This window comes from Canis lupus, chromosome 37 (genome assembly GCF_003254725.2).
Source record: "Canis lupus dingo isolate Sandy chromosome 37, ASM325472v2, whole genome shotgun sequence".
NCBI classification, from domain to species: domain Eukaryota; kingdom Metazoa; phylum Chordata; class Mammalia; order Carnivora; family Canidae; genus Canis; species Canis lupus.
In genome coordinates this window covers 11,225,299-11,250,713 of record NC_064279.1, presented here as the reverse complement: position 1 = coordinate 11,250,713, position 25,415 = coordinate 11,225,299, and the positions used below count along the sequence as shown (strand labels likewise).

General features: G+C 39.7%; 1 protein-coding gene across 3 annotated transcripts in view; it reads right to left on the bottom strand.

Moving 5' to 3' along the window:
- Window positions 1-25,415, bottom strand: part of CDK15 (cyclin dependent kinase 15) — an 82,788-nt gene that overhangs the window by 25,792 nt on the left and 31,581 nt on the right. For all 3 annotated transcript variants that reach the window (XM_025441977.3, XM_025441978.3, XM_035710725.2), the window contains exons 9-10: window positions 16,358-16,451; window positions 11,644-11,707 (exon numbers count right to left, since the gene is read on the bottom strand). In XM_025441977.3, the coding sequence (XP_025297762.3) occupies window positions 11,644-11,707; window positions 16,358-16,451 (158 nt within the window). The remainder of the gene's footprint in view (window positions 1-11,643; window positions 11,708-16,357; window positions 16,452-25,415) is intronic.

Sequence of the window (25,415 nt, the reverse complement as noted above, 5' to 3'; positions counted from 1 at the left end):
TGCTTCCTAGCTGTGTGCTGCACTAACACAAACGCAGGCCCAGGTTCACATCTCTCTCCTGCTGCCTGTGAGCTCTGAGATTTGGGGTCTCTGGTTAACTCAGAAGTTTCCAGATCTGTAAAATGGGAATACTTTTCCAGTTGCTTGGGAAGATTAGATGAAGTGAAGCACTTGGCATCTAGTAGGGGCTCAATAAATGTTAGTCTTATTCCTTTTTCTTCTTGTTTTCGCCTCTCATCTTGGAGAGGCAGCGTGGTCTAACACAGTGGTTCCCAGGCCAAGCTGCGGATTAGCATCACCTGGGAGAGTTCTGAACCTAAAGGAAGCCCTGGCTCCACCCCGCAGAGTCTGATTCGGTGAACCTGGGGACAGCCCAGCATTGGCCTGTCATTGTGTTGTTATCGTTGTTCTTAATAATCTCCAGATGTTTCTGGGGGTGGCGCTAAATGAGACAGAAGGTGCTGGTCTAGCAGGGAGGGGGCAGGGTCAACCACTCATCAGCGACTTCCACACACTTCTCTGAGGCTCATTGCCTCAATCAGGCTAGTTGTGAAAATTCAATTAATCAACGTATCTAAAAAATTGCAGAACATAGTGTTTGATGCGTACTTCTGTTTTTCAAGGAGGTGAAAGACGAAGCATGAGAAGCCTTCATATTTTCTTCCATTAAAGGGTGATCTGTAAGCGTTGTCCCAGGAGGCAACGTAATTATATTGAACTTGAGGTACCACGTCTTGCCAGATTGTACCTCTCTTCCCCCATCTGTTTTGTAACTACATTAACTGAGCTGGAGGGACTGATGTGTCCAGGGTATGGTCAGGTTGCTGTTCTGAAGCAGAGCCAAAGCCCAGTGCTTGTTTGTGGCCTGCCATCCCACTCTCCTGCCCATAACCTGACGCCGGATGACCTTGGCTCTCTCCCATCGATTTTTGCCAGTAGTTAAGCTGCAAGCAATCAATGAGGGAATGATCCACAGATAGGCATTTTACACCGCACCATTTCAAGAGGTCTTTGTTTCTCTGGCTTCAGTAGCCTCTAAAGCAATAGGGCTACGGGTAGCTTATTTCTTTCCCTTCTCTTTCCAAAAATGATGGTAAATCAATAGACCAAATTTTTCTCCATCTCCTTCTTCTGCAATTTTTTTAAAAAAAGTTCTCATTTAAATTCACTTAGAATTTGAGATAGGAAAAGTGAAGTATTTTACAAAAGGAAACTTGAAAAGCTGAACATATTAATGTCTGAACTAAATGGAATAAAATTAAAATGAGGGCAGAAGCGTTGCTACCATGATAAAATAACGCATTTTTTCATAAGTCTTGTGAAATAAAGCTTATTTCACTTGTGAAATAAGAAAGCTCATTTACAACAGATCCATGTCAACAGAGAATTGCTGGTTGATTGATAAAACATCACCAGAACCGTCTTGAGTCTTAGCTCAAGGTAAAACATTTTCTGGTTTCTATAGTCTTACCACAATCACCCTAAGGTTATCTTATAATGTGGCCTACTGAACTACACCTCTGGAATTTCCCAAGTACAATGCATTCTTGAGATACCATATATTTAAATAGTTGATAATGTTGTTAGCCTTATTTCACTATCTCAAGCTGTAACTTTAAAACTGCATTGCAAAAATCTGTAGCTCTTCTCCTACCTCTGCCTTAACCACACTCATGCCCTCACAGCCACTTACTTCCTTGGTCTTTGGCTCAAGGAGTCTAAACTTGGTTCTTCTGGTGCTTTACCAGGCTTTAGATTCTTTTTGGCCATGGTCATTAGGATGCTGAAAGCTGGTGCTCTCATGAAGTGTGCTCCTTGGCATTTGAACCTGGCATTCCAACTCATATTTGTAGCTTATCACTTTTCTAACCCTGCATATAAACTTTCTGCAGATTCTGGACATCTGTCCACCCCTATAAATGATGTTAGACCTATAGCTTTTTTCTTTTTTCTTTTCTTTCTTTTCTTTCTCTCTTTTTTCTTTCAAGATTTTATGAAGTAATCTCTACATCCAACGTGGGGCTTGAACTTACAACCCCAAGATCAACAGTCTTACGCTCTGTGGACTGAACCAGCCAGGCATCCTGAGCTATAGCTTGATCATGCTGTTTGGTGTGGATGGTGTTTGATGATATATCAGTTGACAATATTTACCACTTCCCTGTAGTCTCCACAAATGTTTAAGGGCTGCCACATGTGCTCAGCCCTGGGAATACAGACATGTCGCCCACTGAGCTTATGACCATGTGATTTTCATGGTATTCTGATTATTATCATCTCCTGGTCTTCTCCAGCTCCTCTGGCTCTTCTTCTCAGCCTCCAAAGACCCCTTTCCCTCTGCCTGACTCTTCAGTCCTGGTGCCTCAGGGTTCTATCATAGCCTTCTTTCTCTTCACACTCTCTGTTGGGTAACTGAATTCATACTGAGGCTTCAAAAACCACTTTAAATGGATTACTTCCAATTTTGTATTTTTACACTGGACTCTTATAATCATAGGCTTGTATTTCTGATTGCTTTTTAGATATCTCCATTTGGTGGTCCTCTAGATACGTAATCTCAAAATGTTCTGATCTCATTACTTTCTCCACAAATCTGTTTCTTCCCCCTTTCTGTTCTGTGCCAGTGATGGGGCCTCTCATTCACCCACTGGAGATCGATTTCTCCCTCACAACTCGAATCCCATTAGTTATAACCTCCCCTTGACTCTACCACCTAGATAGATGCTTGTTAGATCTGTCCCCTCCATTCCTTCTCCATTGCCACTGCTCTAGTTGAGACTTAATATTTGTCTCCTAGAATCTAAAGCATTGCCACATTGCTTCTGATCTCCTTGTTGCACACCCTATGTTTTAGTGATTGACTTTGCTGTGCATCGGGCAGACAGACTTGGGTTCAGTTATACCACCAATTTAATTCTACATATAGTGTCCTAAGCAATTTTTATTTATTTATTTATTTATTTATTTATTTATTTATTTATTTATTTATTTATTTATTTAAAATTTTATTTATTTATTCATAGAGACACAGCTAGAGAGAGAGAGGCAGAGACACAGCCAGAGGGAGAAGCAGGCTCCATGCAGGGAGCCCCACATGGGACTCGATCCCGGGTCTCTAGGATCATGCCCTGGGCTAAAGGCGGCACTAAACCGCTAAGCCACCGGGGCTGCCCCCTAAGCAATTTTTAAATTTAAGTCCTGCCATATCACTTCCCTGTTAAAAATTATCCAGTACCTTCTCTTTGCTTATTGGTCAAAGTCCAAATCCTTAGGATGATTACAAAGCACTTCCCAATCTGGTCCCCATCTACCCTTCCAGGTTAATCTCCAGCAATGTACCACCACAGAGCTAACATTCTAGCTTCCTTGAGCAATTTACCTGCTTGGTATAATACCAAATAAACCCCCTTTCCTGTTTCTTTGTGTCAAGTTCCTTTGTCTGGAATGTCTTGGCCTTCTTGTTTACCTGGAGAAAGCCCACTTAGTCATCTTTGAGACCCAGCTCTGTTTCTTTCAAACAGTCCCTAAACTCCCCAACAACTAAGGGGGCTTTTTTTCCTAGGGTTCCCAGAGGTCCCTAAGGGATGCTGCTATAAGTAATACTTTCCAAATTGTATTATTTGTATTTTTCCCCTCTAGACTGTATTCTTTGAAGGCAGGTATCAATGTCTTCTTTATTTTTTAATCTCCTAGTTCCTTACACCTATCATTCATAAATATTTGTTAAATGAATGAAAAATTGATGCTTGGATAAAAAATAAGAGTGAAATAAATTCACTAAGCTTTATCCTTAAAATGTAAAAGTACCTCAAGAGAGTCTACTTGTGTGTCTTGCTCTATGCCTTACAGAGGTTGGTAGAACCAGGCACTGACCATGAAGGTGGGGAAGGAGCTTCCAGGTTGAGCCATTTCCATGATATTTAGGATCTTAATGCCCCTTTTCTTGAACTGGAAAGAAATCTAGCAGGATTTTACTTTAAAAAAATAGTTTTTTTTAAAGATTTTTGTTTATTTGAAGAAGAGAGAGACAGAGCGAGTCAGCAGGGGGAGAGAGAATCTCAAGTAGACTCTGCTTGAGCGCATGGAGCCTGAGGTGGAACTAGATCCCACAACCCTGAGATCATGACCTGAGCAGAAATCAAGAGTCAGATGTTTAACCCACTTAGACACGAGGTGCCCCCCCAAAATTTTTTTTACCTGCTTTCACTCATTTGTAATTTTTCCTAATCTTAACTATTTTAGGATGATCTAGTCCTCATCACTAAAAACTAATAATTGCCACCAAATAAATTAAAGATGAGAAAACTAAAAATAAATGTAGAAACTAGAAGAAACTATTAATGAAGATCAAAGTAGGCTGTGTATCTAAATGGATTTCACTGACTGATTTGGGGGACGGGTTAATAAAGATGTTAATAGTAACTCCCCAGGAGCTTTCTGCAGCCTTGCAGAAGTGCAATGGTAATGAGCCCAATCAGGGTTCGCACATTAGCTATAGCAAGCCAGGGCTGCTGGAGTCCCAGGATGGGGACTCTACTCACATTACATTCCAAAAACATGTCATCAAACTCACAGACTCTAAAACCAAGTCCACTTAGAAGGACATAATCATTTGGAAATGAACTTGAAAAGTGTTATTAACTGATTTCCAGTCTAGGGCATGTTTCATTATCATATCACCATCTGTGCCCTTTGGTAGCTGGAAAATAAGGTGGGATTCAGCTGTGAGGACCACTTTGCTATCCAATAGGTCTAGATATTCTGGAGCACCCCCTTCCTGGCTAGGTGACCCTAGGTGAGACACATCCCTTCCTGAGCCTTAGTAATCTCATCTGTAAAGTAGGGATGATAACATTGCCCCCATCCTACAGGGCTGTTGTGAGTCAAAGTAAAATAATGCATGTAAAGTGCCTAACTCAGAGCTAGTGCTCAATAAACGGTAGTTATTATTACCCCAAAATTGAATAATAACTTGTGTGTGCTTTCTTGGCCAAGTGGGCAGAACAAGGATTATCAGAGTCCTAGAGGGTGTGATTGGAAGTAGAATTGCATGTTTTCTAACTCCTGGTCACTGATTTCATTTAACAAATATTTATTGACTTACTATGTGCCAATTAGAGGGCATGTATAAAATACTAAAACCCTAGAAGTGGTCAAGTTTGCTCTGTAGAAATCTTTAGCACTCTCTACCATACCAAGCTTGGGGTGAGATTAACAAAGATAGCATTGATGCCTTCTGTGATTTAGTAGCCACCCATTATGTATCATGGAGACACTAAGGCTTCTGCTGGGGAAGAGCCCATGGCACAGTGGGCAGGCTTCAAGCAGCATTTTAAGTGGCGGATGGGGGGTTGCAGAATGGAGCCTTCACCAGAAGAGACAGCCTTCACAGGTGCTCACACTGACTTAGCTAGAAATTTGAAAACTGAGGGTCAGCTCTTAGGGAGTGTGAATTCAGGCAAGGTTTAGGCCTAAGCAAGCTAACACAGAAGTCAGTTCTGGCACGGGGAGGTGTGCCTAACATCTAGAGGGAAGTCAAGAATTTTAAGGGAGCTAAACTTTAAAAACAGGCATAACTTCATGGGGCACCTGGGTGGCTGAGTCAGTTAAGTGACCGGCTGATTCCGGCTCAGGTCATGATCTCATGGGTGGTGAGATGGAGCTCCTTGATCAGCGAAGAGTCTGTTTGAAGATTCTCTACCCTCCCCCTGCTCTCCCTCCCCCCAAATAAAATAAATCAATCTTAAAAAAAACAAAACAAAACAAAAAAAAAACAAGCATACCTTCAATTCTCATACACTTGCATTGAGTCTGAACCCTGACAAGTCACTGAACCACTGAATGAACTTCCACCCTGGGTGAAACTAGGATGGGAACTAACTTACTTTGTGCACCCATTGGAAGTTAGGAACCATGGCAGATAAGGTTCACTAATTTCGTTTATTTCCCAGAACCACCCTGCAAAATGAGACAGAGGGATGCAATATGCCCAATGGAAAGAGAACAAGGTTTGGACGTGGACGGACTCCTCTCCAAGCTAGGAAATACCTCTGGGCCAACCTGGGAGAAAACCTGCTTTCTCATGAATAAAACCGAGCTACTCTCCGCAGCATGGACCCTGGCAGGCGGTTATAAGAAGTAGCAATTATGTGTGTTCTGTGCCTGGTGCACGGGAATACTTTTAAAATGATAGGATTGCTCCCATTTTGCAGATTAGGGAACCTCCTCAAGTGCCCCAGGTAGTACAAGGTGGAGCTCAGACTCGCTATTTGTGAGGAGTTGTTGTCCATAATTAAAACCTCTTTTATCAGTAGCTTCCCCGAGTTCAGTCCCGAGTAACTCCCTCGGCTAACAGCTCATGTGACAAAGTGGATGTTGATGCAGATCTTACATTGTGTTCACAGCAAACACACAAAGACTTGCTCAGAACCCCTTGAGCCCAAGGCGTCGTAGCTCTTTGTCATCCCAATAGGGACAAGGATCATTTTAGATTGCAATCCTCACCTGTCCCATAGTGGTGTCAGATGAAGTGAAGCTCTCACACCGGATTTCAGGTCAAAATAAAACATTCCAAGGGTAAGGTTAGATTGCTGCAATGTAATGCTGTCTGCGGTCTGTATTCCAGGCCTGTTATTTCTTGCTTCCACCTGGTGGTCAAAAGTTGAAAAAGCAGGCGTCCTGAGGATAACTGGGTGTCCGCAGGATCCATTTGACTATATGGTTTATAGTCATCTGATTCTGGGTCCCTGCAGGGCTTTTAGCACTGCTTTCCTGCCTTTTGATTTCCACTAAGTTCCTCCAGTGGAAAATCTTTCCATGTGCAGGGTTTTTTCCTGGGGCTGAAAGAACCAGGATAATCCCGGATGCTTCCCTGCAGCTGAGCTCATGTCACAAATCAGGCATGATTTTCAGCAGATATTTCTTTAAAAGTTTGAAGGCCTCTGTGGACTCTATTCCCTTCTCAATGGGAATAAGCATCAAAGAGACAGGAATAAAATGCTTTGCACGCACATCAGGAACTAATTGCCAATTTGGCAAATGCATTGACTAATGTCATGCACTGTTATTTCTAAATCCTCTCCTGTCCTTGACCCCCAGTATCTAGATGTAAACTTGGAACCATTAGTGGAGAAGGATAAAGTCTTCTGGTGCCTCAAATGGAATTGAGAGGGATTTAAACTCAGCGCTTTTGAGTGTAGTGAAATGAACCCAGCAGTACATTAATACTAGGATTTGAGCTCACACAGCATGAGCGCTTTCAAAACCCGTGTTTAAGGAAGCAAACAGAGCCACGACAGACCCTTTCATTGGAGCAAAAGGAGTTGGATGAAACAATCAATGACACATTAAAAACCACAACTGGGCTGCAATCATGTGGGCACAAAAAAAAGTTTTTCTTTATCACAGGATCTTTGCATCTAATGAGATGGTGACTGGACAACCTCCAGAGGAGTAAGGACTCCGTTTACTTTCACTGAGAAACGTCTAAATATTTAGTTGGTTCTCCTAAAAGCCTTACATGATTCTGTAGCAAACTGGTCCCTAAGGTATGATCTTATTAGCTCTATATTGCCATTGGAAAAAATCTATTTAAAGGGAATTTAGAAAAGAAAAGAAGGAAAGTATTGCCACTGAAAGTACAAACGTTAGCTTATTTTTTTCTCTCTTTCAAAATTAACTTTTTTTTTTTTTATGTCCTCCAAATACTTAGTTTAGGACCAACACCCTGCCATTTAATACTTTCTCTTAATTGATTCTAAGTGGTTCTCTACTTCTTATAGAGGCTCTATTCCTATCGGTTTAGTTGGATTTGAAGCCCTTGAGGCTCAAAAGGGGAGGGACTCTTGAGTGACTTTTGGGGGGGTGGGGGCAGGAAGGGAAGCTAAGAGGACCAGGGAACTTTGTAAAATTGTCTGTGGGGGTCCACTCTTTAAATCCACACTACTGTCTTGTATGAGCAGATTGTAGCCAAGACCAATACCCAGTTTGCTCGAAGTTGCTGGGATCCTCTCTGCCATAAACCTAGTATACCCCAGATAGGGCATCAACTGGGGCTTTAACCTTTCCAAGACTTTCTGATAGTAGAATTCCCTCCAGCATGTTGCTCTTTATTACTGCTTCCTATGGACTCTTATTAAGGATGACCAAAACGCACGCAGCACCCCCCCACCCCGCCCCCGCTGGAGGCCAGCACAGCCCCAGTTCACCGCCAGTTTGATTAATGTGTCTTGGCTAATTGTGTGAAAGATGGCAGGCCTTTAGCAAGTGTGACCAGTTTATTGTTCAGCCAATCACAGGCGCCTCAGTTAGCATGTGAAAAGGGGGTGTTTTGCCGGGGGAGGGTGAGTGTTCTGGCGGCTGAGTCAAAGGCAGAGCATTTTGGGGGGTCACAGAGCAACACCCACTTCTTTGAGGGGATGTTACTATGCTCTACTAAACCTGTAAACCTCTTACTCAAAGCACTTTTTTTCTCCTCCCTCTTTTTTCAAGATCTTTTTTTCCCATGGTGCAAGCAGGCAAGCCACTGGCTACTCTGCAGATGGAGTTCACGTTCCAGGGTTTTTAATATTTCACTTTTATATTTCTGTTAGAGAATGATCCTGCTGAGAGTCTGGGAATCTGTGCTCGTCAGAACCCCCTTACTGACACTTGGATATATTGCTCTGAAAGCTATCCCAGGAGAAAAGATTAAACAAAAAAAAAGCCTACTTTTCAAAGCCTACTTCTCAATCTGCCCACATCAAAATAAGACAACTGGCCCTTTGAAGTAGAGGACACAGAGTTCTCAGCCAGCTTGCTTAAAATGGGGAGGGGTGGAGGGAAGGAAGGAAGAAGGAAGGAAAGAAGGAAGGAAAGAAAAAGAAAAGAAAGGAAAAGAAAAGAAAAAAGAAAAAGAAAGGAAGCCTAGTGTCTAAAATTGCATATCTCTCTTCCCTTGCCCAGATTTAATCAGGCACAAGATTCTAAATTGATGGCTAGAAAACCTACAACCCTTGCTCATCAGTACCCCAAGAAAACAGGTAATTGGCCAGAGAAACCTATCCAGGTGGGGTCACCACCAGGTATTTTTTTAAACCTACACAGACAGAAACTGTGTTGTTCTCCTAGACACAGTCCAGATGAGGTCTGGGAAAGGATAGAGTATGCATAGATGGACACTGGATTTTTTTTTTTTTTTTTTTTTTTTGAGTTCTGAGCTCTCAGCTCTCTCAAATTATTATATGGCTGAATTCAAAGTTTGGGGAATCTTCCTACTAGAATGAAAAGGAAAGAAATGGAAATATCATCCAATATGGTGTTACTGTTCTCCTCTGTGATACTTTTCTGGCTCCCATCCCCTATTCTGTTCTCTTAATCACTGGAGTTAAAGTGGGTGGAAGCACCAATGGCAGCTCAGTGATGGGGGTGGCTTAAAAGGGCTTCTTGTTGTCATAGGGGATGGTCCTGGAACACAGATGATGACCCTTTTAAAAAATAGTTCTTATGATTGAGTTATCAGTAGTACTGACTCCATGCTGAAGATATGCTGGACTTCTAAGATTTACAAATACAGAATTAGATATCTTCCTTGTAGCTAAGGAAGGGTTACAACTCCCTTTCACAAGCTTAGCTTGGTCCACAGCTACATGCTGCTCAAACCCATGGAATTGAGGATCACAAATGATCACACCCCTCCATAAGGAGAGCTGGTGAAAGAGTGCAGATAAATGAATACAAACCCAAGTTCTCAGAGATCCAAGAATGTACCATATTCATCTGTGCAAACTCAACACACAATATAGTGCCTGGCAGATAGTAGGTGTTCAAAATTTTTTGACTTATTTGAATTAAATCAAATCCCTACTAGAAAAACAATGCAAAGTATGAACCCTATTGATGTTGGGCCCAGAGAATTCTCTTCATAAATAAAAAATTGCACATTACTTTGAAATGACAGCAAAATGAAAAATGCAACATATTTCTCGCTGTTTTATTGGGACCCAGTTATCTTATTTAGTACAGAATCTGGCAGGGAAACATTTTGAACAAGTTTCTATCATTACTGTTCTCACCGAGGCGTTCTCTGTTAAGGATCACTGCTTATTTGCTTGAACCGACCTGAAACCCAAATGTTTGAAGTCTGGAAGAACAGCAAATGCTCACCAGAGCAGCTTTGTATTGACACCACCCCAATTGTTTCCCGTGACCCTAAACTTCTGTTTGCATCCATGGTAGGAAGCTGAGGGGTTCCATTTTCACCTGGAGAGCAGAGTGGGTATGGAGAGGTATAGATAGGCAAGGTGGGGAAAATAGAACCAGGTTCTCCTAGAAACCACAGTAACTGGAGATAGAGTTATGACAGACTGGACCATGGTCTCTACAATAGCCTGTTCTTTTTTCTCTCTGTTTCAGGCCACAAGGAAAAGGCACTATTCCAAGCCTTGTGTGGCCAGAGTGGCATTTTTCTCAGGTGCTAAACTCTAGCAAAATAGTTGGAAATGGTAAACTATTTGTAAATGTTAATCTAAGGCTGTTTGGCAGTGCATATGATCATTCATAAGGCAGCTGAAATGATTTTAGCTTGCTGTAGGGTTTTCACAATCCTGGTCGGTTTAAGTTGTCTGATCCTTATGTATAGCTATTTGAGCAAAAGTATTATATGCTGGAGAAAAGAAGAAAAAATATCCTTGGTCTCTTATGTCTTTTGTTATCCTCTTTAATTGCCTTTGTAATCTCCCTACAATTTCTTGCTCTCATGAGACCCTTCTAAGATGATCTCATACCAAAGTTAGAAATGACAACAATTTGGGGAAACTCCATATTTAGTGATGGGTCTGCATCAGAATATAAAGACTAGAATATCTAACTTGAGCCATAGTTATCCCAATTTTGCCCTTATCTGTACACATTTCCTTCCCCTTTAGTCCTTCCAGCAAGAGTCCAGCTTTGGTATGGCCATCACTTGCTTCCCCAGCCTCTGATACAGCCCTTCATCCTGTAGCTCATTTCTTGTCTCCTTCCTTCTGTCTCAACATCCTTGAAGTGACTACTGGGTAATATGATCTCTCTGGCATGGCCTTGAGACCACTTCTCAAAGACTTCCCCAATGGGCAAGTCCACCTCCAACACTTCCAAATCCATTCCCAGGAGCCAGTCATGGAAGACCAAATGGGTGATGAGAACGACCAAGTGTTAGGTCCAGAGACAATGGATGACCTCTTCTGTAATATGGAGATATCTTACCTGGCCTGTGCGAGGCCTAATGAGCCTCTATTTCCCCTCTGTTGCATTAGCTTTCTTTTTATATTTTATGAGGTACAATAACCTAGCAAACAAAGCCAATAATAGTCATGGGGCTCAACAATGAGACATTCTTTTGAGCCATTGGATATTTGGAAATGGATGTGGAATCTACAATAATAGTCATTCCAAATTCTTAAGCTTGCTACTGGTATTGTACAGAGTTGAAGAACTGATCTAACTAACCTCAACTACTATTTCAGAGTTCTTTTCATAAAAGGATTAGCAGGGAATATATGATTCTAAAAATTCATCTAGACTTATCTTCACTGTTGAGTTAACAATAAAAGGAGGGCACTCTGTGTGGCAAATGCCTTCATGTTGCTAATTTTCAGAGCATTCAGAAGCTCAAATCAATATTACCTGGATTGTAGTTAGGTAGCTTGGAAACTCCAGGCCAGGTATCCTCTGTAGGGACTCCCAACACCTATGTGAAGCCAAAGAAAGACAAAGAAAGATGAGGCAGGAGACATGAAGAACAGATCAGGGAGGAATAGGGAATAATTCATTTTATACATCACGTTTTGCCAGCTGACGCACGCAGGAAAGAAACTTTAGTGTCACCCATATTTGTAGTTTCATGGGCCAAACTGTTATGTATTCTTAAAATCCTGTGATGATTAATTTTATGTGCTAACTTGACTGGGCATAGCGATGCACAGATAGCTAGTAAAATATTATTTTGGGTTGTGTCTTTGAGGCTACTTCTGGAAGAGATTAGTATTTGAATCAGTAGACTGTGTAAAGAGATATGCCCTTTCCAGTGTGGGTGGGCATCACCCAGTTGATTGAGGGACTGTATCGGACAAAAAGGTGGAAGAAGGGCAAATTCTGTCTCTCTCTTCTTGAGCTGGGACATCCATCTTCTCCTGCCCTCACACATTGGAGCTTCTGGTTCTCTGGCCTTCAGACTCTGGGACTTATACCAGCATCCCCTTAGGTTTCAGGCCTTTGGGGAATTATACCACCAGCTTTCCTGGTTTTCCATCTTGTGGACAGCATATCTCACCCTCCATTATCACATGAGCCAATTCCCATAATATATCTCCTTTTGTGTATCTCTATACATCCTGCTGGTTGTGTTTCTCAGGAGCATCCAAATATAGGTCCTGAGACTGTCTTCACTAACTCAATTATTATTATTTTATTATTATTATTATTATTTTTTAAGATTTTATTTATTTATGAGAGAGAGAGAGAGAGACAGGCAGAGGGAGAAGCAGGCTCCATGCAGGGAGCCCAATGTGGGACTCAATCCCAGGTCTCCAGGATTATGGTCCAGACTCAAGGCGGTGCTAAACCGCTGAGCCACCTGGGCTGCCCTGAGCCACTGTGCTGCCCCTCAATTATTATTCTAAGGTAGATCATACAGCCTTGCTTAAAGTCATATTCTCATCACTAAATATTTATGGTGTGGTCACCGTATAGCAGGATTCTATTCTGGGAGTCGGGGATATAAAGAGACAGGAGTGATCTTCCCTTTGCCTTACATTGGATGAAACACACACACAGACAAGAACATCGCCTGAATTATGCCTCAGCATGATCATTCAGCTGTTCCCCAATGTGCTCAAATTAAAAAGGATTCAGATTACTGACCTTTAGACAGTGGAATGTTGGCTAAAAATGATCCCAAACCTAACTCTAGTCCTTCCTACAGAATTCATCTCCTCTTGTTTTCTTGGTGGCCTGTCAGTCTGGAATATGGTATTTGGCTTTGGTGGATTGTAAAAGTAACAGCATCACTTGAAAAAGAGCTCACTTATGCTTTGGTTTACCAAATTGAAGCTCCAGTTTGTAATTAATATGAAAATAAAAGTCTTTTGGAGTACAAAGTCAAAACACTTCAGATCTGGGATAGTGCTTTTACTGTGAGTTCTTTTATAGGCATCATTTTACCATTCTTTTGCTATAACCATAAAAGCCAAATGTCAGTTATATCTGGGAGCTAGAATAACATTGTTCCTGTGAAATATTAGGGAAATACCAGTAACTTTCACTACACCACTATTCAATGTAACTCTTCTTAGAAGCATATCTCAACATAGGTCTTTTTAGAAGCATCTCTCATAGAAAGAATCTAATAAATCCATTTGCAAAATGCTGGATATAGTTGCCAGCCCAATTGTTATGGCAGGAAGTCAATTGCCTAACAATGATTAATAATCAATGAAGAATCTAGAATCTTAATATCTACCAGCTTGCTGACTAGGACTCTGGCTGAGAGGTACATTTTGCAGTGCCTGCTAAGATCTCCTTAAACAAAAGATACTGAAGTGCTATTTTCTCTCATACAATAAAAAAAATCATGCCACCCAGGAAAATCTTTCTTTGATCCATTCCCTAAACAAACTGAAAAGCTACTGAGAGGATTATAGGCTTTTTCTATCAACCACCCTGAGCCTGAGAGAACACGAAGAATCCTGGAATCCATTTTGAAAAACCAACTGGACTAATTCTTCTTTTGTGGGAGAGGCCCAGAGGATGGGAAGCTGATTCTTCTTTTTTAACCTGCCATCTTCTGTATTTGCACAGATGTGCATGTAAACAAGTGATTCACATGCACCCATATGTCTTCTGGTGACTGGCAAAGCACAATGAAAAGAGAGCAGAGACAATGAAGAAAAAGCACCAAAGGAAATAACTAGCAACTACATCCATATTTTCTCTAAGGTGATAGTTACTAGAATTATTGGTTACTTTGTATTATGTTTAATTAAAGCCAACAAAATGGATACCAACCAAACATTTTTAAGTATTATACTAAAAACTTTAAGCCTGAGATTTTAAAAATTTAAATAAAAAGTCAATATCCTTTATGTGGAAATTTGATGCTCAGTTTCTATTTGAAAGTTATTGAATTTGTTTTCACTTGAGAAAATTACTAAATGTCCACTTGACTGTCTGGGAAACTGAAAACCAAAAATTGTTGACTTACTCCCTCCCTGAAGGCTCTTAAAAGGCAGCTAGTGAATGCTATGTTTGAAATCATAGTGGGCTGCACAGGGCTGTTTTCTCCCTTTGTTGGAATGGAAACTGAAGGCATTTTGATTAATGGATTTGAAGTCTGCACAGTTTATTTTATTCTGATTTTAGAACTGCATTTGGGATTCTTTGCTAAAAACACTTATTACAAGAATTAGATTTCTAAAAAAAATGATCAGAAAGAGGTGACAATTATTCAGATGAAAACACACACACACGCTCATACACACATGCACACACAGGCATTTTAGAAAGATGGTAAAGATTCAGGATTTCTCATCATGTCTTCATTCCTAAGAGTGAGATCTCAGGATAAATGTAAAGAACAGTTGTGATTAAAGGCTGGGAGAGTAGAATGGACCGGTTGCTTTCAAAGAGGCAATTCCTATGTCAAATATCATGGAACCCAAAATAGCTTTCCTATTTTCATCTGTGTAGACGCTTAATGAAACACTAATTCAGGATCTGTCTGTAATGTTGAAGTTTCTACCCTCCTTGAACTGTAGTAGTGTAAAAGATAACGCACCGCAGAATGTGGTGACTGTTCTCACTTTGTCCTCAGAGTTGGAACTGTAGTTGAGATAACAAAATTCTGTCTCTGCCTCAAAATTGTAAAGCAGTTCCAGAGAAGACAAATTTCCTCCCCTACACATAAAACCCCCACTCTGGCTCTATCTCTCAAGAAACCCTTTATCATACACTTTTAGCAAGAATGCTCCAGAAGCCTGCTTGAAGGAAGAAAACTTGAAAGAGAGGACCCAGGACAACAACAGTATAGCTTAAAGCACTTTGACACACACTACAACATGAATGAACCTTTAAAATATAAGTGAAACAAGCCAGACACAGAGGACAAATACTATGTGATTCCACTGACAGGAGATACGCAGGATAGGCAAATTCATAGAGACAATTGAGAGCTTACTAGGTGCTGAGAGGAAGGAGGATGGTGAGTTAATGCTTAATGGGCACAGACTTCTGTTTCAGGTGATGAAAAGGTTTTGGAACTGGATGGTGGTGATGGTTGCACAACAAGGTGAGTGCACTTAATGTATCATATGCTTAAAAATGGTTAGACAGTGGGACACCTGGGTGGCTCAGTGGTTGAGCATCTGCCTTTGGCTCCAGTCATGATCCCGGGGTCCTGTGATTGAGTCCCACATCGGGCTCCCTGAAGGGGGCCTGCTTCTCCCTCTGTTTATGCCATGCCTCTCTCTCTCTGTCTCTCATGAATAAATAAATAAAATCTTTTAAAAAATGGTTAGACTGTAAATTTTATGTATATTTTACCACAATGGAAAAAAATCACCAAGAAAAGAAGAATATACAGATGACTACGGTACATAGCATATAAGCTACAAGAGATGAAAGAATGAAGCACATCGTGGTGCAAATGAGGTAGGGATAAATGTCAAGAAATGGAAGCACATACAAAAGCACCTTCACACCCTAGGAATGTGGTTTAGGAAGAGCGGGATACATGGTGTACTTCTCTCACACTGACACGGTAAGCCTTTGTTTCATCAGAGTTCTGTGGAAATTTAGTGTCTTCAGTGGACAAGGACCCAGGGCCAAATATATGATAGAATTACAGAGGGGTTCCTGGGTGGCTCAGTGGTTTAGCGCCTGCCTTTGGCCCAGGGCTTGATCCTGGAGACTTGGGATCGAGTCCCACATCAGGCTCCCTGCATGGAGCCTGCTTCCCCCTCTGCCTGTGTCTTTGCCTCTCTCTCTCTCTCTCTCTGGGTGTCTCTCATGAATAAATAAATAAAATCTTAAAAAAAAAAAAGAATTACAGCTGAGGGTGGCAAGGCAGGGGATGTGCTTAAGTAGCGACAGTGGAAATTGCCCTGGGAGGCTGAGAAAATCCTAACTGGGGGCAGGTGGGTTCAGGGGCTGCTCCAGGACCACAGGGGATTTCCTGACCGCACCTTCATTCCCAAGGTGCTTTTATACTTGTGGCAAATATCAGTTTCCACAACCTTAATATGTGGCATAAAATCTCAACCCAGATGGACTTTAGGGTCTCTAAAACAAATTTGGTTCAAAGTTTGAAATGCAGGTATTTCTTCTTCCTAAGAGGAATTCTTACCTCCCAGATCTTCTCCAGCTGTTCAAGGATGTTGGAAACCCCAGGAAACAAAGGTTGACCCTCGAACATTTCAATAAAGATGCAGCCTGCACCCCTAGCAAAGGAAACAAGAGTCAGCCTGACACTTTCAAGGGAACCATACATGCGAAAGTGAACTACTAGTATTTCTCCTTCCAGTAAATATTTTGGGGAGTTAAATATGGTGCTATTAAAAGTCTTGGAAAAGAAAAAAGAAAAAGAAAAGAACAACCTGCAGCTTTAGTTAAAATGATATGCAATCATTTAGGAACGCAGTAAAGATAGCAAACGGTTCAGCTCATTCAAGTTCGTTATCCATTTTATGGGAGGAGGCAAAAGTACTGAATCTTCAAACTGAATACTATCTTTTTTTTTTTTTTTTGAATACTTTCTTTCACAGAATCTAAGATGCTATTATTTTAAGAGGCACCATTAGTATAAGTAACTATTAGGAGAAAAAACTCCTACAAGTTAAACCGTGACACAATCAGAATGTTTCTTTAGCAGCTATTGAGAGGGCTGTTATACATTTAATTAGATTATTTTATTATATATCATACTAGTGTATGTAAAAAATGGAATGCTAAAGTGAAATAAATTGGTTTGGGTACTCCTAAAACTTTTTTACATTCAGCATTTGACTCAGACTCTTTGATGTCTGTTTTTATCCATGGGATCATCCTCTATATCAGGAGTTTGATGATGCAGCATTTCTTAAAATAATCTATAAGAAAACTAAGAGTCATCGGTGCTGGGCTTCTAAGCTGACCTTGAAATTATATAGAGTTAACCTACTTTTGACTCCTGCTTAAAGAATGCTACTAAACATGTCTGATTCACTGCCTCTCCACAACCATTTGGTTCCTAATTGAAAACGAAGGGGAAAAAAAACCCTCTCCTGTCTGCAAGACTTTCTTCCAAGTCACAGATGCCCATTCTGCAACTCTTGATGCTGGCATTTGATGTTCACATATGTGCAGTGGTAGCTGCGGTCATAACTGCAGCCTGCCTGATGGCTTTGGTAAGACGCTACCAACTATAAGGTACATCCTGACTTAGCAGAGACTGTATATCTCCCAATAGATGAAATAGGGTGAAATATAAAATTTATTTCCTAGGTAGTCAAACTGGAGGGTAATTCCTAGGGACAGCAAGGGGTAAGATTTATTTTCCTAATAATATGTTTTTATTCATATAAGTATTTTTTCATATAGGTCTTTTGAGAGATAAAAATGTTTCAGGTGATTGGTCACAGTGATTATCCTCATGGTCCTATCCTTTGACTCCAAATTCTTTTCACTGTAACACATAATTTTGCAAACTCCCTTATCCATCTTGACATTTTCTTGTGTGGCATGGTAAAGAAGCATAGTTAAGCCAAACAAACTTATTATCAAGATCATTTTAAATATGGTCTTTGATATTATATATTTATTACATGCTATAAATTTTCATTTTTTTTTTAAAGATTTTTTTTTTTAATTTTTATTTATTTATGATAGTCACACAGAGAGAGAGAGAGAGGCAGAGACAAAGGCAGAGGGAGAAGCAGGCTCCATGCAGGGAGCCCGACGTGGGATTCGATCCCGGGTCTCCAGGATCGTGCCCTGGGCCAAAGGCAGGCGCTAAACCGCTGCGCCACTCAGGGATCCCAATTTTCATTTTTTTTCATCTGGTTACAGACACATGCTTTTTAATTCCTTTTAAATTGCTTGTGTAGGAGAAAACAGAATTCTTGGTAAACAAGTTTAAGAATAATTTTTATCTTGTATCTGGTTTGAGGATAGAATTTATATTAAAAAGAAAATTAAGTCAGTTAAGCATCTGCCTTCAGCTCAGGTCATGATCTGAGGGTCTCGGGGTCAAGCCCTGAGTTGGGCTCCATGCTCATCACTTACAGAGGAGTCTGCTTCTCCCTCTCCCTTTGCCCCTCCCCTCTGTTCATGCTCTCTCTAATAAATAAATAAACAAATAAAAAATAAATAAAAGAAAAAATGGGCAATTGAAATGTCATTGTCTCTTATCATGTCAAAAAAGTTAAAAATTGTTTTCATGACCTAGTATTTGGCTTGCATTTAAAATAAGCAACTGGCTTATTTTTAGAACTTTGCACATATATAAATAAAATATATCACATTATTGGCAATTTTGAAAAAGCCAATTTGGATACAATGGCCACCATATTTACTTTTTAATGATTTTTCATGTATAAGAGACACCTTGATATGTGATATAAGAATTTTGATCAGACAAATATAACTTAAGAATCTGGTAAATAGCATCTTGAGGTGAATTTTTGAGAATTATTGCCATTTAATGCTCCTCATTAATTTGCATTTTAAAATCCATTTTTTTTTTTGGGCAGCCCAGGTGGCTCAGTGGTTTAGCACCGCCTTTGGCCCAGGACATGATCCTGGAGACCTGGGATCAAGTCCCACGTCGGGCTCCCTGCGTGGAGCCTGCTTCTCCCTCTGCCTGTGTCCCTGCCTCTCTCTCTCTCTCTCTTTCTCTGTGTCTCTCATGAATAAATAAATAAAATCTTAAAAAAAATAAAATCCTTTTTTTTGGGTTTCTTATCTTTAAAGCAACAGCTATAAAAGGTATGAGTTAAACAATACATGCAGGAGATTAAAAGTAATAGTAATAAAATGGTAAAAAAAAAGCATCCTGATTGCTAGCAATGGTCAATTATGAGATAAGTCAACTAGGAAACTGAGTTGGTGAATACTACGAAATGGTCTCCATCCATGGCCCCTGATGCTTTCTCTACACATGCTTGAAAGGTCTTAAACCATTTTATTTTGAGATGAAAAAATGTGTGTGTGTATATAAAACATATATGTAATTGTATATGAACTCATATGAAATAAAGATGGAAATGTACTGGCTTTTGAGCTAACCCTCCATCCAGTACCCTAACACTTTCCAGAAACGCCAGGGACTCACAAGCCACTAAAAGGCCAGATAGTATTTTAAACAAGGTTTAAAACCAAGGGCATTGCCAGGTTTAAACCTGTAGTCCACTTTATTCCTCCCCTCAAAAGGTTTTCATTGCTTGAAAAAAGCTTGTTTTTTCGTACTAGTGGCTGTAGGGAAGTTAGAAGGAAGTCCTTTCTTTAGCAACTTCTTAGTCCTTTGTCTTCTACTCTACTAGTAGTTTACAAAACTATGTAAACTACTGGAGAAAGCTGGACATTAAGGCCATTATGCAAGTAGTACACTGGAGTTTGTGTTACAAAATAATATGCTAATATTGGCTGAAATTCTCCATCTGCATTTGTATGGTTGGTGCCTTACATTCTCTTGAGTCTTTTTATTTATTTTATTTTTATTTTAAAAGATTTCATTTATTCATCTGACAGAGTTAGAGAGCATAAGCAGAGGGAGTGGGAGAGGGAGAAGCAAGCTCCCTGCTGACCAGGGAGCCCAATGTGATCCTGGGACCATGACATGAGCCAAAGGCAGATGCTTAACCAGCTGAGCCACCCCGGTGCCCCTTGAGTCTTTCTTTTTAAGTTTCACCTCAGGGTAGATTAAAACCTTTCTCACCTAACAGATAAAGTCTAAGGATACTTATTTATATATTATATAAATATATATATAATACACACACACACACACACATAGAAAGACTATGTGTGCATCTGTGTGCACACACACCCCTGGGTGCCCATGTGCTCACTTAGGACACTTGCAAGACAAACAAAATTCCTAAATCAATTATATTTCAATACCTGAAATATCCATAAGTACTATAAATATCAATGCATTAGTAAGAAAATAAATCTGTGTATCTTAAGTTTGAAAAACCAAAGATACTTTCCAGGGGTAGTAAGCATTGTTCTTTAAAAACTACACAACACATCTTCCTATTTTTTTTTCACTTGTTCTTCAGAGCTATTATATTTTTTAATTTGCTTTGTAAACAAGTTGAGTGGCTATTGTCTATTTTGTCCACCACCAACCTAACCTTAAGCAAATGTTTGAAATACTCTGAACATTTAGGTCTAGATGGGAAACCAGCTCCTATTTCTTCTTACTCATTTGCTTTGTTCTTAAATCTTCATCTTGTGGCTCTTCTTACCTCTTCTTCTTACCCTTCCTATCTTTAGGCTTCTCAGAAGATTTCTGCTTTGTGGAGATACCCTTGGGGCACCCCATGTAGATGAAGGAGAACTTCCTACACAGGGTTAAAAAGACCTGATGGCATCAACCAGTGGAACCCTTCCAGAAAGGAGAGATGCACTGGGTCATTTTATTGCTCCAACTGGGTTTCTTCAGTCAGGTTAAAGGAAACAGTTTATATGTTTTCTGCTTTTTCTGGCTTTCTTCCTAACCTTTTCTTTATTCTGAGCATGAACAAATTCTTCCATAAGAGAGGAAAAGATTCTTCAAATTCCTTAGGCAATCTCTGGGGTAATCAACCATCTCAGGAGTTTTAGGTTTTTCAGAGGTGTAAGGAGCACACAAAAATGTTGTTGGGAGAAATGAATCAGTATTTCATTTTTCACTGTTGAAATTAATTCAGAACAACATAATGTATGACAGTGACATGACATTTCCATTTGCTTTTCCTTGAGCCACTCTTTATATTTGGAAGTTTGCAGCAGGGAATCTGCAATCTCTCAGGCAGGAACAACTTTTCATAGTCTTAAAACCAGCAGCTGCCTCAAGTCAGTTTTGAATAGTATACTTTGTGTGCCAAAATAAATCCTTCTTTAAAATCCAGTGTGCCCTGACATGGATGAACCTTGAAAGCATTATGCTAAGTGAAATAAACCAGACACAGGAAGAAAATATTGTATGATTGCACTTATATGAAGTACTTAGTAGAGTTAGATTCACATAGACAGAAAGTAGACTAGTGGTTCGCAGGGGCTGGGGGGAAAGGAATAATAGGGAGTCTTTGTTTACTGGGTATAGAGTTTTAGCTTGAAATGATGAGAAGTTTTGGAGATGGATAATGGTGATGGTTATACTATAATGTGAATATACTAAGTGCTACATTTTAAAATGTAGCATTTAAAATGGAGGTGTCTATTAAAATGTCTATTAAAATGGAGTCAGTCTATTAAACTTCTGACTCTTAATTTTGGCTAAGGTCATTATTTCAGGGTCAGCATCGAACTCTATGGTCAGTGGGGAGTCTGCTTGAGGGTTGTCTCCCTCTCCCACTCCCCTCACTCATATTCTTTCTCTCTCTAAAACAAATGAATACATCTTAATAAAATGGTTAAAATGGTAAATTTTATGTATTTTGGCATAATACAAAAAAAGTAAAAACCAAAACAAAATGGTATAATTATCCTAAAACATTCTCACTGAAGTTTCTAATAGAATCTTTTAAGGTCTAAAAGGTGGCAGAAGGAAGGAAAAAATGATGATGGGAGATGAGAGAGTGTTGGTATTTTTTTTTAAGATTTTATTTATTTATTCATGAGAGACACAGAGAGAGAGAGAGAGAGAGAGGCAGAGACATAGGCAGAGGGAGAAGCAGGATCCCCACTGGGGAGCCTTATGTGGGACTCAATTCCTGGACCCTGGGATCACGACCTGATCCCAAGACAGATGCTCAACTGCTGAGCCACCCAGGCATCCCAAGAGCGTTGATTTTAAGTGCTGGGAATAACCAATACATCCTACTTGTGTATTTTCCATAATCTGTTTACTCTGGGCCCCCACTGACCCTGAAGCCACCAGGGCTCACTGTGAACGAGAGGCTCTGGCACTCTATGGTATCATTAGTTTCTTTAAGACAAAGGCTTTAATGCTCCCCCGTGGTCACCTGCCTCCTAAAATGCACTCAGTTTCAGGCACCTTGGTGGTTCAGTTGGTTAAGCAACTGACTCTTGATTTTAGCTCAGGTCATGATTTCAGGGTCGTGAGATTGAGCCCAGCTTTGGGTTCCATGCTGGGTGTGGAATCTGCTTAAGATTCTCTCTCTCCTTCTCCCACTGCCTCTCTACTCCAATAAATAGATAGATAAATAAATAAATAGATTTTAAAAATGCACCCAGTTTGTATCCTAAGGGGTTTTGTGGCCTAGCAAAATTGGATGTTTCCCTTTTCCTTTGGAAATCTCCCTACTTCCTTCCTCTTTTACCACCCTGAAAAGAAAAAAAAAAAAATGGGGGAGAGCAATCACAATGTAAACACTCAAGAGCTAATAATTATGTAGAGAGAGAACAAATAATAGTAAACTCAATGAAAGATGCCTATTGCTCTATTTTTACATTACTTTTTGAGTTTTACAAAACAATAATAATAAAAAGAACAAATAACAGATAAGAGTAATGACAATGATTTTAACTCATAATTGAATTTCTACTCTGTGTTATCATTTCTGATTAAATTCATGAAACATTTACCAATGAAATAACATACATTTTTGTGTATTTTGTATATGTAAGGGATACATAGCTTAGGATAGACATAAAGAACTGGTAGGTGAGCCGAAGAAATTCTCCAGAATGCAGCACAGAACGTTAAGGAGACAGGAAATATGAAAGAGAGGTAAGAACTGTGGATAATAGAAAGACATGGTCTGATAGTCTTTCCTTAGAGCTCCAGAAAGAGAGATGGGAATAGAGGCCACATTCAAAGATGAAATGACCAACTAAATAAACAATTCATAACAGGGAGAAGCACAATATATACTCAGCAAGGTGAGTGAAAAGAAACCCGCACCAGACACCTTAAAGTGAAAACTCTACAATATTAAAGGCAAAAAAATTCTTTAAAACATCTAGATAAAATGAGAGATCACCTGCGCTTGTAAGACAAGGCTAAAAGCTAACTTTTCAACCATTAGGCTAAATGCAAACTTCACAATAGCATCAATGGAAGACAATCAGGGGGATGATATCTTCAAAGTTCTAAGAAAAAATAAGCATCAATCTTGAATTACATCCCCAGTAAGCCTACCTTTCAACAATGAGAGTTTATCTTAAGACACAAAAACAGAATTTGCCATTGATACTAAAGAATATTCTAAGAGATTTACCCTAAAAGAAAGGAAAATTATTCCAAAAGTAAGATCTAATGTGCACAAAGTAATAATGAACAGTTTTAAATTTATTTGCACTTAATGAAAATAGCTGTAAAGAACATAAAGCAAAAATGAATGGAATTATGACAAATCAACAATGTCGTGAGCAATTTCAACACACCTTTGATTGATAAACAGAAAAATAATATGAAGATTTGGACGACACAATTAACCTTGAATTTTTGAATGTATGTAAAACCTGTACCCAACAATTCAGGAATCTGTATTCTTCTCAAACACATGTGAAATATTTGCAAACACTGATCACATACTAGGGCAGTGCTTCTTATGCTATCTTTGGTGAAACACCAGCTTTTTCTCAATTTTGGTGATGACTTAATTTTGAAGATTTCAAACTTAAAGAAGAGTTGCAAGAATAGTAGAAAGAACTCTCTTAAACAGATTCACAATTGCCAACGTTTTGCCACTTTTATTTTTTTCTGTTTTTTTCTGAGGCAGTAGAGAGTAAGTTGCAGATCGTAATTCTTCACCCCTAAGTACTTCATTATTTTCTAAGAGCAAAAACATTATTTTACATAATAGTGCAATAATCAAAATCAAGAAATTTAACATTGATCCAACACTACTATCTAATCCATAGTCCATATTTAAATTTCACCTTTTGTCCAACTTAGTTCCATTTGCCCCAGGATCCAATCTAGGACTATGCGTTGCGTTTATTTGCATGTCTCTTTAGTTTCTTTACTCTGGAACAATTCCTCAGTCTATCTTTGCCTTTCAAAACCTTAACCCAGTAGGGGATCAAACTATGCCACCCCACAATATGCCACTCTGGGATAAAAATTATTTTGAGCTGAAGGCAATTGAGAAAAAGCAAACATATAATGAGCTTTCTTCTTCTCTCTATCTGCCTGAAAGTAGTGCATGAATTCTCCTTGTGAGGCTGTCCGTCCCATAATTTACTGCCCCTAAAGAGTCCAGAAACCCCTTTCTTTTTTGTTATCACTTACCTATAAATTTACCATCCTTTGTCAGAATGGTATAAAAGCCTCCAAGACTAACTGCTTCTTTGGGTGTTTTCTTTTCCTTCTATAAAGCCCCTTCCCCTATGTCATATAAAACTTTTAACATCAAATAAAATTTATATGCTTTTCTCCCAATAATGTGTTGTCAGTTTATAGGCTCATCCACAGACTCTAAGAGGATAGAGGGACATTTTCCTCTCCCTATAAACCTTTAAAAGAGGACAGGCTAGTTATGTGGCAGAAGGTCCCTCAAACAGAGTTACTTTATCTGATGTTTGATTTTTTATAGGGAAATCACATAGGTGATGCTGTACCCTTCTCAGTGTCTTATATTAGGAGACACCCCGGGATCCCTGGGTGGCGCAGCGGTTTGGCGCCTGCCTTTGGCCCAGGGCGCGATCCTGGAGACCCGGGATCGAATCCCATGTCGGGCTCCCGGTGCATGGAGCCTGCTTCTCCCTCTGCCTGTGTCTCTGCCTCATTCTCTCTCTCTCTGTGACTATCACAAATAAATAAAAATTTAAAAAAAATTAAAAAAAAAAAAAAGGAGACACCCCGTGTCAGTCAGTGACATTATTGATAATATGAACTCTAATCATTTGGTGAAGGTGGTGTCTGCCAAGTTTCTCTACTGAAAAGTTACTATTTTTTTCCTTTGTAATTGATAAGTAATTTGTGGTGAGGTACTTTGAGACTATGTAAATTTTTTATTCCTCATCAAGTTTGTGCTCTAATTGGGCACTGTTGATTCTTGCTTGAACCAATCACAACTATATTGCATAATAGTGGTTTTCTAAGTCCACATTTCTTCTCCAGTTATTAGCTGGCATGCTACTGCAAGGACGTGCTTCCTTGCTTATCCAGCTAGCTGGCTAACCTTAGTATTGACTTAGACATTCTTATTTTATGCAGTGGGTTATAATCCATTATATACATTATTTGCTTTGATTGTAAATCAAATTGTACTCAAGTTGTACATCTTTGACCAGTTGGCATTTCTTCAAGT